General features: G+C 36.9%; 1 protein-coding gene across 1 annotated transcript in view; it reads right to left on the minus strand.

Moving 5' to 3' along the window:
* Positions 1-15,611, minus strand: part of LOC142662932 (uncharacterized) — a 130,310-nt gene that overhangs the window by 112,092 nt on the left and 2,607 nt on the right. Inside the window, exons 4-11 of the mRNA XM_075841226.1 lie at positions 15,221-15,273; positions 13,700-13,720; positions 12,498-12,651; positions 12,330-12,414; positions 9,514-9,634; positions 8,980-9,094; positions 6,290-6,399; positions 6,044-6,202 (exon numbers count right to left, since the gene is read on the minus strand). Of these exons, the coding sequence (XP_075697341.1) occupies positions 6,044-6,202; positions 6,290-6,399; positions 8,980-9,094; positions 9,514-9,634; positions 12,330-12,414; positions 12,498-12,651; positions 13,700-13,720; positions 15,221-15,273 (818 nt within the window). The remainder of the gene's footprint in view (positions 1-6,043; positions 6,203-6,289; positions 6,400-8,979; positions 9,095-9,513; positions 9,635-12,329; positions 12,415-12,497; positions 12,652-13,699; positions 13,721-15,220; positions 15,274-15,611) is intronic.

Here is a 15,611-nt window from a genome sequence, read left to right on the forward strand (position 1 = left end):
TATTATAGTAATGTAGTATTATTATAGTAATGTAGTATTATAGTAATGTAGTATTGTTATAGTAATGTCGTATTGGTATTATAGTAATGTAGTTTTTTATAGATGTAGTGCTGTTATAGTAATGTACTATTATTATAGTAATGTAGTATTGTTATAGTAATGTAGTATTATTATAGTAACGTAGTATTGTTATAATAATGTAGTATTGTTATAGTAATGTAGTATTGTTATAGTAATGTAGTATTATAGTAATGTAGTATTGTTATAGTAATGTAGTATTGTTATAGTAATGTAGTATTATTATAGTAATGTAGTATTATATTAATGTAGTATTATTATAGTAATGTAGTATTATAGTAATGTAGTATTATTATAGTAATGTAGTATTATAGTAATGTAGTATTATTATAGTAATGTACAGGGTGGGCCATTTATATGGATACACCTAAATAAAATGGGAATGGTTGGTGATATTAACTTCCTGTTTGTGGCACATTAGTATATGGGAGGGGGGGAAACTTTTCAAGCTGGGTGTTGACCATGGCAGCCATTTTTAAGTCGGCCATTTTGTATCCAACTTTAGTTTGTTCAATAGGAAGAGGGTCATGTGACACATATCAAACTTATCGAGAATTTCACAAGAAAAACAATGGTGTGCTTGGTTTTAACGTTACTTTATTCTTTCATGAGTTATTTACAAGTTTCTGACCACTTATAAAATGTGTTCAAAGTGCTGCCCATTGTGTTGGATTGTCAATGCAACCCTCTTCTCCCACTCTTCACACACTGATGGCAACACCGCAGAAGAAATGCTAGCACAGGCTTCCAGTATCCGTAGTTTTAGTTGCTGCACATCTCGTATCTTCACAGCATAGACAATTGCCTTCAGATGACCCCAAAGATAAAAGTCTAAGTGGGTCAGATCGGGAGACCTAGGGGGCCATTCAACTGGCCCACGACGACCAATCCACTTTCCAGGAAACTGTTCATCTAGGAATGCTTGGACCTGAGATGCCTTAATGTGGTGGTGCACCATCTTGCTGGAAAAACTCAGGGAACGTGCCAGCTTCAGTGCATAAAGAGGGAAACACATCATCATGTAGCGGTGTTGCTATAAGTGTGTGAAGAGTGGGACAAGAGGGTTGCATTGACAATCCAACACAATGGGCAGCACTTTGAACACATTTTATAAGTGGTCAGAAACTTGTAAAAAACTCATGAAAGAATAAAGTAACGTTAAAACCAAGCACACCATTGTTTTTCTTGTGAAATTCTCGATAAGTTTGATGTGTCACATGACCCTTTTCCCATTGAAAAAACTAAAGTTGGATACAAAATGGCCGACTTCAAAATGGCCGCCATGGTCAACACCCAGCTTGAAAAGTTTCCCCCTCCCATATACTAATGTGCCACAAACAGGAAGTTAATATCACCAACCATTCCAATTTTATTTAGGTGTATCCATATAAATGGCCCACCCTGTAGTATTCTAGCAATGTAGTATTGTTATAGTAATGTAGTATTAATATAGTAATGTAGTATTGTTATAGTAATGTAGTATTAATATAGTAATGTAGTATTGTTATAATAATGTCGTATTGGTATTATAGTAATGTAGTATTTTTATAGATGTAGTACTGTTATAGTAATGTACTATTATTATAGTAATGTAGTATTATTATAGTAATGTAGTATTATAGTAATGTAATATTATAGTAATGTAGTATTATTATAGTAATGTAGTATTGTTATAGTAATGTAATATTATTATAGTAATATAGTATTTTTATAGTAATGTAGTATTATTATAGTAATGTAGTATTGTTATAGTAATGTAGTATTGTTATAGTAATGTAGTATTATTGTAATGTAGTATTATTATAGTAATGTAGTATTGTTATAGTAATGTAGTATTATAGTAATGTAGTATTATTATAGTAATGTAGTATTTATAGTAATGTAGTATTATAGCAATGTATTATTATTATAGTAATGTAGTATTATAGTAATGTAATATTATAGTAATGTAGTATTATTATAGTAATGTAGTATTGTTATAGTAATGTTGTATTATTATAGTAATATAGTATTTTTATAGTAATGTAGTATTATTATAGTAATGTAGTATTATAGTAATGTAGTATTATTATAGTAATGTAGTATTGTTATAGTAATGTAGTATTGTTATATTAATGTAGTATTATAGTAATGTAGTATTGTTATAGTAATGTAGTATTGTTATAGTAATGTAGTATTGTTATAGTAATGTAGTATTATAGTAATGTAGTATTGTCATAGTAATGTAGTATTGTCATAGTAATGTAGTATTATTATAGTAATGTAGTATTATAGTAATGTAGTATTATTATAGTAATGTAGTATTGTTATAGTAATGTAGTATTATAGTAATGTAGTATTATTATAGTAATGTAGTATTTATAGTAATGTAGTATTATAGCAATGTATTATTATTATAGTAATGTAGTATTGTTATAGTAATGTAGTATTGTTATAGTAATGTAGTGTTATTATAGTAATGTAGTATTGTTATAGTATTGTAGTATTGTTATAGTAATGTAGTATTTATAGTAATGTAGTATTATAGCAATGTATTATTATTATAGTAATGTAGTATTATTATAGTAATGTAGTATTATAGCAATGTATTATTTTTATAGTAATGTAGTATTATAGTAATGTAGTATTATAGTAATGTAGTATTATTATAGTAATGTAGTATTGTTATAGTAATGTAGTGTTTTTATAGTAATGTAGTATTATAGTAATGTAGTATTATTATAGTAATGTAGTATTGTTATAGTAATGTAGTATTATAGTAATGTAGTATTGTTATAGTAATGTATTATTATTATAGTAATGTAGTGTTATAGTAATGTAGTGTTTTTATAGTAATGTAGTATTATAGTAATGTAGTATTATAGTAATGTAGTGTTTTTATAGTAATGTAATAATATAGTAATGTAGTATTATTATAGTAATGTAGTATTGTTATAGTAATGTAGTATTATAGTAATGTAGTATTGTTATAGTAATGCAGTGTTATAGTAATGTAGTATTGTTATAGTAATGTCGTATTGGTATTATAGTAATGTAGTTTTTTATAGATATGTAGTATTGTTATAGTAATGTAGTATTGTTATAGTAATGTAGTATTGTTATAGTAATGTAGTATTATAGTAATGTAGTATTATTATAGTAATGTAGTATTATTATAGTAATGTAGTATTGTTATAGTAATGTAGTATTATAGTAATGTAGTATTGTTATAGTAATGTAGTATTATTATAGTAATGTAGTATTATAGTAATGTAGTATTGTTATAGTAATGTAGTATTATTATAGTAATGTAGTATTGTTATAATAATGTAGTATTGTTATAGTAATGTAGTATTATTATAGTAATGTAGTATTATTATAGTAATGTAGTATTATAGTAATGTAGTATTGTTATAGTAATGTCGTATTGGTATTATAGTAATGTAGTTTTTTATAGATGTAGTGCTGTTATAGTAATGTACTATTATTATAGTAATGTAGTATTGTTATAGTAATGTAGTATTATTATAGTAACGTAGTATTGTTATAATAATGTAGTATTGTTATAGTAATGTAGTATTGTTATAGTAATGTAGTATTATAGTAATGTAGTATTGTTATAGTAATGTAGTATTGTTATAGTAATGTAGTATTATTATAGTAATGTAGTATTATATTAATGTAGTATTGTTATAGTAATGTAGTATTATTATAGTAATGTAGTATTGTTATAATAATGTAGTATTATTATAGTAATGTAGTATTATTATAGTAATACAGAAAAAGGCCATACTTGCAAATGGACACAGCCAGGTCAGAAAATGCTGATGAAGGAGTGAGCAGGTGCTTTAAATAATAATAGCCACTCCCACTGGTCTTGAGGGGAGTGGTGTGTGGTGCATGGGATGTGTAGTAAGAAATAATAAATGAATAGTGTGTGTGCAAGTGTAATACTATGAGTGAAATATAGGGGGCAGTAATGAGTAAAGTGCCTCAATAGAAATAAAATGGATAATGGGGTGCAAGTGTGTGAAACATGGAGGGATAGTGTGACGTACACACTATCCCTCCATGTTTCACACACTTGCACCCCATTATCCATTTTATTTCTATTGAGGCACTTTACTCATTACTGCCCCCTATATTTCACTCATAGTATTACACTTGCACACACACACTATTCATTTATTATTTCTTACTACACATCCCATGCACCACACACCACTCCCCTCAAGACCAGTGGGAGTGGCTATTATTATTTAAAGCACCTGCTCACTCCTTCATCAGCATTTTCTGACCTGGCTGTGTCCATTTGCAAGTATGGCCTTTTTCTGTGTTTTCATATATGTCCCCTTGTTTTTATCGGTTCTATTATTATAGTAATGTAGTATTATAGTAATGTAGTATTGTTATAGTAATGTCGTATTGGTATTATAGTAATGTAGTTTTTTATAGATGTAGTACTGTTATAGTAATGTACTATTATTATAGTAATGTAGTATTGTTATAGTAATGTAGTATTATTATAGTAACGTAGTATTGTTATAATAATGTAGTATTGTTATAGTAATGTAGTATTGTTATAGTAATGTAGTATTATTATTATTGTAATGTAGTGTTATTATAGTAATGTAGTATTGTTATAGTAATAGAGTATTATTACAGTAGTTCAAATAACTAATTGATTAACAATAATTTAGTATTGTATCAAATTTGAAAGTTATGCGTCCCGTCAACTTCCCATTTTTTCTATGTGCGTCCCATTTACAGGCCGAGTTTGAGACCCCTTGTCTAACATGTCTAACTCTATGTGCCAAATTTATTATACAGCATGTACCACTTTAAAGTTTACACTGTCTGAAACATAGACAGTATTCGTAAATCTGCCCCATTGTGTTTTTGAGAGAAACAAGGAGAATGCAAAGAAAACCCAAGCTAACATGGGGAGAAAATACAAATTCTATGCAAATGTTTTCCTTGGTCAACCACTGTGCCAGCATTCCGGCATATATATGAATAAAATCACTTAAAATATACATAGACTCCCCACTAAATATCTATCAACCTACAGTATGAAGCAGGCAAAGATTCAACTGGGTTTATATAACATTCAACTGGGTATGTTCACATGGTTTATTTTCGGCCATAAACGTCCCGAAAAACGACTGAAAAATCGGAAGCAGAACGCCTACAAAAATCTGCTCATTGAAAAAATGCCCGCAAAAAAGAAGTGCATGTCACTTCTTGAGCTGTTTTTGGAGCCGTTTTTCATTGACTATAGAAAAACAGCTAAAAAATGCTCGTAAAAAATGCAGCAAGAAACGCGAGTATGATTAAAAAACGACTGAAAATCAGCAGCTGTTTCCCTATTTTCAGACGTTTTTAATTTTGTGTGTGCACATACCCTAACAGTTCATGAGTGTAGCTGGATGCTGAATCCTGGATAGCGAACAGCAGGGATGAAGACAGCAGGTTCTTCAGATAGGGGCGAGGAGTAGGATAGTGAGAGGTAAGACCAAGACAGACTTGGAGGAAGCTTGACAGCTAGGTAGAAAGCCGTTCAGGAGGCCAACATTGGGTTAGCACAGGCTAAACTTGGTAGTGGTGTCTAAGATATCCTCTATTCTTTATCTTTAACCTCCACATGAAGGAATGGACTTTGCCATTTTGATATATTAGACATTGTACTGTTCCTGTTATTCTTTCTAGAAATTTATGAATAAATTGGCAACTGGGCTTTACCATTCCCATTGTCAACTCAGACACTGTCCACTGTGTAGGGACTCGCCACATTGACAATAAGAATGGCAACATCCAGTTGTGGATTTATTAAACATTTCCAGGAGGAATAAAAGAGGAATGGCACCACACAGAGTTCTAAGAAAATGTTGTTATTTTTTGGGGAAATACAAGTACATACTAAAACAGACATATCAGGAGAACTGATGGAAAAGTTACTCATAGCTAACCACACTTTGATCATTACCTTTAAGTACAGTCGATCTTTCCAGTTGCTAGTATTTAGAGAAAAGGCTGCTAGTCCATTTTCATCTGTCACTAAGGTCCTGTTGACTAAATTAGATCTGCTCTGGAGAAAAACCTTAGTGCCTGGTATAGGATTACTGTCAGCGTCCTCCACTTTAATCTGAAGAGGAAATCGTAAGATATAAATGCATTGTATGATATGCAATGCGAATGTTATGTAGAAGCGAAGGGGTTCTTTAAGACTCACCAGTGCGCTGTACGGCATCCCAAGTTTATAGTTCCTGTCAGCGTTAACAAATGACAGCTTGTTGATAACAGTTGATATGCTGGTTTGACTGGACGTCGATAGCTCAACTCCTACATAAAAATGGAAAAATTAGCAAAAAAATATCTTGAGCAAAACCCGAGAGTATAAACATTGTGGATAAAATAACATAATAAATAATCTGTTTTTACGAGAAAAAAATATATAAAAAATGTATGGTGTGTTTGTAGTGTCCGTTATTTCATCTTTAGACAATCATGTGAAAAAGTGAGGACACCCCATGTAATGTTTTTTTTTAACAAACGTGAACATTTTATTTACAGCTCAGACATTAATGGGATTGTGAAGGTGTAAGATGTCGTCCCTGGCAAGGTTGGTGGTGTAGGGACTAATGCCAGTGTGTCGTGGCAAAAGATGGTACGAAGCAGGAGATTTGTTGCAAACTCAATCTTTACTATGCTTTGTTCTGAGCACCAACGGCCCCAGCAGGAAACACAACACTTCATATGAGAGGCCCAGTTCTTAGACATGGCTCAGGCAGGTAGATGATGGCTGGCTTTGCTTGCTGTCACGGACATTGCCATTGGCGTCTCTCCCTGTTGCAGAGGTTGGTCTTGCAATGTAAGGCCTAGTAGACTAGCAAATGTCTGACTGCTTGCTTGTACACGTGGAAAGGCTCTTGTCCGTACCCACCACCATCACCCACCACATACTCCAGGACCCCAGACTCAGGACCAACATTAGTGCTGTCGTTCTTGTGTAGCTCCACACATCTCACGCAGCTCTATCTCTTTGTCACACAGTCCAGATTCCACCTGAACACTGCACAGGAGAAAGTACTGCCCCCTGTTGTTATAGAGCAGCAATTTAGATTGCCACGAGCCAACCTCCATTTGCCTTAAAATTAACAATAAGAACGTTACAGCGCATTACAACATAAATGAAGTCCTCTATTCCTCCAATGGCCACTCTTCCAGTGGAAAACCACGTAGGGGGTAAAACAGCATTACGGACTTGCAGCACTTAAAGGCTCCGTGCACCAATAAATATACATATACTGACATATGTACAAAAAATACATTCTGGGCAGCAAAGTCCCTTTAAGGGTCTGAATTCTCCACCAGATTCTTACAGAGGACTAAAAAAAATAAATGTCTGCTTTCTTCCAAAAACAGCACCACACCTGTCCATCCATGGGTTGTGTCTTCTCTTGCAGCACTGATTTAGTGAATGGGGCTCAGCTGCAATACCACACACAACCTGTGGACAGGAGTGATGCTGTTTTTGGAAGAAAGCAATCATGTTTTTTAATCCTGAACAAATTCTTTAATAGTATATTCACTCTTTGGGTTCATATTGCTTTTTTTTTTGCAGCGATTTTAACACTTAACAATAATTTTATACGATATGACTGGAAGATGTAAATAAATCCTGAATTTGGTTTGCTCTTTTGTGCTGAATAGTCTGGTAAGATGTAAAGAGCTCTCGAAAGACTTCACAAAGAAGGTTATAGAGCCTGGAATAAAATGTATAACGTTTACAAAAAGTTGGACATTAATTATTCCAGTGTGGGGAAGATCAACTACAAGTAGAGAAGATTTTAAACAACTGCCAATTTTCCCTGGTCAAGCCGTGCCATCAACTTTAACACGAGATGCTGAAAGAAGTTTTTAAGAACCTCATAATTTCATTACAGGACCTAGAGGAATCCCACATCACAAATGATGCCAAAATGTGTGAGTCTACCATTACGAAGACGCTGCACTACAGCTGCACAGGTGGTGTCCCATAAGAAAAGTTTTGCAGTCCGTAAAGAACATCGTGGCAAGACTAAAGTTTGCCCATGAACACCTAGGCGAACACAAGGACTTCTAGAACAATGTGTTCTGAAGGCAGTGAGATACTTGACCATACTACAAGAAAAAATGTTTGTCGAAAATGAAACGATGCACCCTCTAAACTCTACCGATTCTACACATTTCCTTCAATGAGTGGGACGGTCTCATGTTTCCTTCAATGAGTGGGACGGTCTCATGTTTCCTTCAATGAGTGGGACGGTCTCATGTTTCCTTCAATGAGTGGGACGGTCTCATGTTTCTTTCAATGAGTGGGACGGTCTCATGTTTCTTTCAATGAGTGGGACGGTCTCATGTTTCCTTCAATGAGTGGGACGGTCTCATGTTTCCTTCAATGAGTGGGACGGTCTCATGTTTCCTTCAATGAGTGGGACGGTCTCATGTTTCCTTCAATGAGTGGGACGGTCTCATGTTTCCTTCAATGAGTGGGACGGTCTCATGTTTCCTTCAATGAGTGGGACGGTCTCATGTTTCCTTCAATGAGTGGGACGGTCTCATGTTTCTTTCAATGAGTGGGACGGTCTCATGTTTCTTTCAATGAGTGGGACGGTCTCATGTTTCCTTCAATGAGTGGGACGGTCTCATGTTTCCTTCAATGAGTGGGACGGTCTCATGTTTCCTTCAATGAGTGGGACGGTTTCATGTTTCCTTCAATGAGTGGGACGGTCTCATGTTTCTTTCAATGAGTGGGACGGTCTCATGTTTCCTTCAATGAGTGGGACGGTCTCATGTTTCGTTCAGTGTCAATAGTGATAGACCTATCTGCAGGGTCAATACAATTGTTCAGAGCTGGTAATAACAGATAAATAAACTTACCAGTCCCCTCCTCTGTGATAGTGCCCAAACCCTTCAATTGATTTATAATGCCAGTTTTCTTTAGTTTGAAGAGCTCAGATTTGATCTCTATGGTCTGGCATCCAGATCTATCGAGCTTTGAGGGAAATAAGACAAAGATACAGGAACTGTTAAGCGTAGCACTATTTTTTAGTATTGTGTAATAGAAAACTTAATGGGCATGTGGCAAAAGTGGACACATTAGATATTTTTTCTTCCCATTCCTAATGTATCAAATACTGTATAATAAATGGACTGTCAGTCATAAAGATTTGGGGGAGTTTACACAGGACTCTTTATGGCCAAAGCCAAAAGTGGATCCTACAGGCAGCAAAATATATAGGAAAGACGGATATTTCTCTTTTTTTTGTATTTCATTTCTTATTTTGGGTAATAGATGCAACTTTAATAGTTTGGTGGAAGAATAGGTTATTGACATATGGAAATGTTTGTTTGGTGCTTGAACATTTTACTTATACGTTAGTGCTGTAGATTTTAGTAATTCTTTGATCTCACCTTTCCATTGAAATTAGCACAAATGGGGGGTTCCTCAGGTGATCCCATCCGAGATCTCGAATAATATCGCCTACAAATGGACATACTGAAATTCCCCTGGACTGGCTTCCCATATGTGTACCTAAAAGATCAGAAGTAAATACTAAAGTATCGATATAAGGGCTTATTCAGGCGAACGGGATATACGTCTGTGCGACGCGCGTGAAAATCACGTGCGTGGCACGGACCTATATTAGTCTATGGGGCCGTGCAGACATGTGCATGATTTTTACGCAACGTTTGTCCGCTGTGTAAAAGTCACGACATGTCCGTTCTTTCAGCGTTTTTTGCGCATCACGCACCCATAGAAGGCAATGGGTGCATGAAAAGCACGCATGCCGCACAGAAGCACTTCCGTGGGATGCGCATGATTCGCGCAACAGCTGTGAAAAAGATGAATGAAAACAGAAAAGCACCACGAGATCGTTTTTCAAAATAAAAACCACTGTTGTTATCTACATTCCAGCGCCGATCAGATTATGTAGGAGATAGGGCACTTATAATGTGGTGACAGAGCCTCTTTAAGGGAAGATTTATTAAGTCTGGTGTGTCATTTACCCGTTTTAATAAGAAACAAGCAGTAGGAAGTGAGTAAGACGCAACACAGTTATTAAAGGCTATGTACACCATTGAAAGGCAATTTTTTTAAAATAAAAAGGTTAATCAGTGTGTTTGGTGCAACTTTATAAATACTTTTTATTAAAAATTTGTTTGATTTTTTAAGATACAGGTGCTCTGTATTCAATATACAGAGCAGCTGTATCATTCGTTATTCACAGAATCCGTCAGTCCCACAGACCTGACGGGTTCAGTGACAGCGGATCCTGCATGTCTCTGACACACAGGATCCACCTGTAAACTATTACATCTAACTTACGAACTTAGATGAGATAGTTTACAGGTAAATCCTGCGTGTGGACCCACTGAACACGCCAGATCTGTGGGACTGACGGATGCAGTGAATAGCGCTAGATACAGCTGCTTTGTATAGAGAATACAGAGCAGCTGTATCTCAAAAAGTAAAACTAATTTTTAATAAAAAAACATTTATAAAGTTGCACCAAACACACTGACTGAGCTTTTTATATAAAAAAAATAATATTGAATTTCAAAAGTTTACATAGCCTTTAAGAGGTGCACGCCTCTTAATAACTTTGTCGCATCGCCAACTGTTTGTGCGCCTCTTAATAGAGCTAGCAAAGATTTCTGCTATAATTTACGCCAATATCTGGCTTAAAGAAGATCTGTCACCAGTTTACCACTTCCCTATCTCCTACCTAATCTAATAGGCGCTTTATTTTCTGATAACTTCTGTGTTTTTTGTTTAAAAAACGTTTATTATTTCCGAAGTTGTGTTCTTTTTTATAGTTATACTAATTTTCTCTTAATGGCCAACAACGCGTTTGTTTTTCTTTTCACCATGTGGGCGTTGTATAGAAAACTGTATGAAGCTGACCAATCAGCGTCATACATTTCCCTTCAGTCCAGCCCAGCGTGATCTCAGCTAGAACGGTTCCAGCCGTGCCAGGACAATTATCCTCCTCAGCAGCAGCACCACAGTAGCAGCACCACATCAACAAAAAACACAGGAGTTATCAGCATTAAAGTGCCCATTATATTAGGTAGGAAAAAGGGAAGTGATGAACTGGTGACAGAGCCTCTTTAAGTTATGTTACAAATGGCGGGGCTCAAAGGACCACACCCCTTCTGATAAGCTCCACCCACAGGTTTAAAAAGTGTGAGAATGGCGGAAATGGGCCAAAAGTTTAAATTTTTGCAACTTTTGGGTTGTTTGTGACTTTTCTACGCCAAAAAACTGGCGTAGAAACATTGTTAAATTATATCTTATATGGCTAGTTTATTCTGAGCACCTCCTTAATGGGGGTTGTACAGGATTAGAAAAACATGGCTGCATTCTTCCAGGAACAGTGCCAGCCTGTCCGAGCTGATCTGCAATACCACATACAACCTGTGAACAGGTGTGGTGCTCTTTTTGAAGGAGATCTGACTAAGTCCTAATGCACACAACTGTGTTTTTTTGCCCATGTGCTATCCATAATTTTGTGGATAGCACACAGACCCATTCATTTATATGGCCCTATGCACACGACCATGATGTTCATGTATCCGTGGGGGGGCCGCGAGTCTGGGCCACAAAAACACTGGACATGTTATTTTTACTGTCTGTATTTGCGGATCATGTGACCTACTCAGGGGGTTTCCAGCATTCCCTTTTTTTTATTGCGGATCCGTGAATACTGATCACATGAATGCACTATGGATGTTTTTTTTGTCGACAAATCGACATCATCTGTCAACAAATACAGACAACGGATAGGTGGCGGTTTTGTGGTCTGCAAAATCACCATGGCCAAACACAGGCCTTACCTGTACAAATGTAACAAACCTCCGCTCAGCTTCAGGATCTAATTCCATTTACCAGCACAGGCATTGCGTTTAAGGCCATGTTCTTTAACAAATTTCCAACAAGTCACAAGTGCAATAGTTTTGCTTCTACTAGACCTTCACCAACAATCATCCTTGGTTTATAGCATGTGAGATTACGTAGACTAACCATAAACACTCCGGTAGTTGCTGAGAGCTTTCACCTTCACCTTGTTATTGCTCCCAGTGATAAAACGTAAGCCGATAGGAGAAGACTTTTAATTGGCTATTTCTATTCAATCTTCTAGTTTTGTTCTGAGAAATTCAAGAATATCCTACTGATCTATGATGGACACAAGTGCCAAACTCATTGTAATAAGTTACCAACTCACCTGCCACAAATTTTAACTAGAAATTCCTCACTGTTGAACATAACATTCTTGGGCAACTGGAGATCAACCTCAAATTTTGGAAGCACTGAAAAACATATTGGAGAAAAGTACAATATAATACAGCTCACCATTATAAGTTCTAGATATTTATATAAGACGTTTCCTCACCATATTCCTCCACACTGAAGTCATGGACTGAGTCCTTTACTTTGATTGTATATTTCCCCAGTTTGGGCTCGGAGGAGAGTAGAAGGGAGAGCTCAGCGATTCCCTGATTGAGACTCACATTTAACCATTGACCAATCCGGTTTTGGCCAGGGTCCTAAAAGAAACAAACTTAAATTGTACATGATCAATTTACCATGCAATGTATTATGCATAATATGAAAAAAGAAGCTTTCCATGGTTCCATGATTCATGTGATCACCTCATATGAGGAACTTCTGCCTTGGAACATCTCTCTGCTTTTGACATACACTTATTTGTAGCTCAAGTTAATTTTCTCGCTTGTCTAAATTTGAAGGACTTAGTAATCAAAATTTTTATAAATACATATTCCTATATTTCTATCCTAAACTGTAAAAAAAAGAGTCTGGACTTTTCAGATTTTTTGTTAAGATTTATTTTAAGGGGCAGTCTGGTTTAATCACACCCATTTCTAAATATCCAATTAGGGAAACTAGGTTATAAAGGAGAATCTGTCGTTCATAACCTTCATTTATAAGCCAAACCAGAGAGTTGCTACAAAGAGCATCGTTTTTTCCCCACCATGTCATGTATTACACATCTGACCCGTTTTACAGTATCCCACCAATTGTATTCTCCCGTCCAAACTGACATCGGGCATGGAGAAATGCTCCTGCCTACTGGGCGGTACAGATGCTGTTGCAACCATGCGACAGCTGAAGAGTATAATGCACGGATCTACTTCTAATCAATAGGGCCTGTGCACAATACTCTCCAGGCATCCTTCGGTTGCCACTGCAATTGTCCCGTGCACCATGTAGGAGCATCTCTCCTCCCCAATGTCAGTTTGGGTGGAAGAGTACAACTGGAGGGACACTTTCAACGGGAACTGTGTGAATGCATAATTTCCCCTGTTGTGGCACTGAAGGAACAATTGCTGCCATGTTCTCCGCAGATTATAGCTGATGGTTATAGATCCCAGCAGCAGGAAACAATGTAATCAGCTTATCATCTGGGGAATCTTCCAACAAAAAAGGTATAGGTATTGCTTTTCTTTCCATATATTATTACTGTAATTGATAATAACAACAACAATAATAATAATAATAATAATAATAATAATATCAATAAATTTATTGTTAATATTGCCGGTTTTCTTAATTTATTTACATATATATACTGACCTTCATTTCAACAATCGGGATCTGGTAAAAACAAAAAAACACAGATTTATAGAATTTGTCAGAATCTGAAATCTAATAAAATTGTCACTTTATAAAGTCTCACATTAATTTCTACTCCTCGGATCATGTTTGTTTCAGTACATAATGTACCGTATTTATTTTCCTTCATAGAATAGATAGATAGATAGATAGATAGATGGATAGATAGATAGATAGATAGATAGATAGATAGATAGATAGATAGATAGATAGATAGATAGATAGATAGATAGATAGATAGATAGATAGATAGATAAAGCATACATATGAGCATGGCCGGCTCCAGGTTTATGTGGGCCCTTGGGCGACACAGACTTAATAGGCCCCTTTGCAGGGGAACTCACGGCAGCAGTAAAGTGCCACACAGCCCCCCTTCCCAGGTAGTGCCATACAGCCCCACTCCCAGGTAGTGCTGCACAGCCCCCTCCCAGGTAGTGCCACACAGCCCCCCTCCCTAATAGTGCCACACAGCCCCCTCCCAGATAGTGCTACACAGCCCCCCCTCCCTGGTAGTGCCACACAATCCCCCTTCCTGGTAGTGCCCCCCTCCCGGGTAGTACCACACAGCCCACCCTCCCTGGTTGTGCCACACTGCCCCTCCCAGGTAGTGCCACACAGCCCCCCTCCATGATAGTGCCACACAGCCCCCTCCCTGTAGTTAACGTCTTTATGGCTCCATCTATGAGTGGAATCTCCAACCAGAGCATTGCCAACGCTCTGCCCGGGGATTCCGCTTCAGGAGGAGCCCTTGACGTCACTGTCCATATATGGACAGTGATGTCAGGGGCAACCCCAGAGCCATAGTTCCAGACAGAGCGCTACTAGCACTCTGCCTGGGACTCCTGCTCTGCTCCTGACATCACTTTCCATGTATGGATAGTGATGTCAGGAGCAGAGCTGAAGTACAGGCTCTGCACCGGGACTCCTTCTCTGGGGAAGGCACTGACATCACTGTCCATATATGGAAAGTGATGTCTGGGGCAATGCCAGAGCCAAAGTCACGGGCAGAGCGCTACTAGCACTCTGCCTTGGATTCCTTCTCTCCTCCTGACATCACTGTCCATATATGGACAGTGATGTCAGGGGCAACCCCAGAGCCAGAGTCCTGGGCAGAGTGCAGATTCTATTGAATGTGGTGTCGCTACCATTGTAGCAGCCATAGCGGCTGCTAGCGGTGCCACAGCGGCTGCTAGCGGGGCCACTGGGCAAGGGGGGCCGGTGATGGCAGGTGGCATGGGCCCCGTCATGCCGCAGGCCCCTTTAGCGGCTACTACAGCGGTAGTTACGCTGCATTCTCCTAGACAGGGGCTCCCTCTAGAAGCAGAATCCCTGGCAAGAGTGTCGGCAGTGCTGTGGCCGGGGATTCCACTCCTGGAGGAGCCATGATGGCAGCGTCTGACACCAGCCCTGCATATGAGATAGATATATAAATAGATAGATAGATAATATTTTATGGAATTTATTGGTGGGGTTTAAACTTACCAAAATATTTTCTGGTTTAAAATCTTCGTTAAGGGACAGAATTCTGAATCTCACTGTAAAAGTTGACATTTATTTTACTAATATAGAACTTGAACATCTTTAGAAATACTTTCGATATTTAACCAAACAAATAAATAAATAAATAAGCCACATTCACAACATGAACACAAAGACTGAAATAAGAAAAACATGGCTTTTTTTCTTCCAAAATCGACTGTGGGTGGTAAAGTGGCTCAGACCCATTTATTTCTAGCTGAGAAGCAATACCAGACATAACACATGGACAGGTATGGAGTGGTTTTGGAATAAAGCAGCCATGTTTTTCAAATCCTGTATAACCCCTTTAAACTCAGAAACTCAAGAATCTATATCCATTCTCGTGAAAAACGGC

Source organism: Rhinoderma darwinii, chromosome 11 (genome assembly GCF_050947455.1).
Source record: "Rhinoderma darwinii isolate aRhiDar2 chromosome 11, aRhiDar2.hap1, whole genome shotgun sequence".
Classification (NCBI taxonomy): domain Eukaryota; kingdom Metazoa; phylum Chordata; class Amphibia; order Anura; family Rhinodermatidae; genus Rhinoderma; species Rhinoderma darwinii.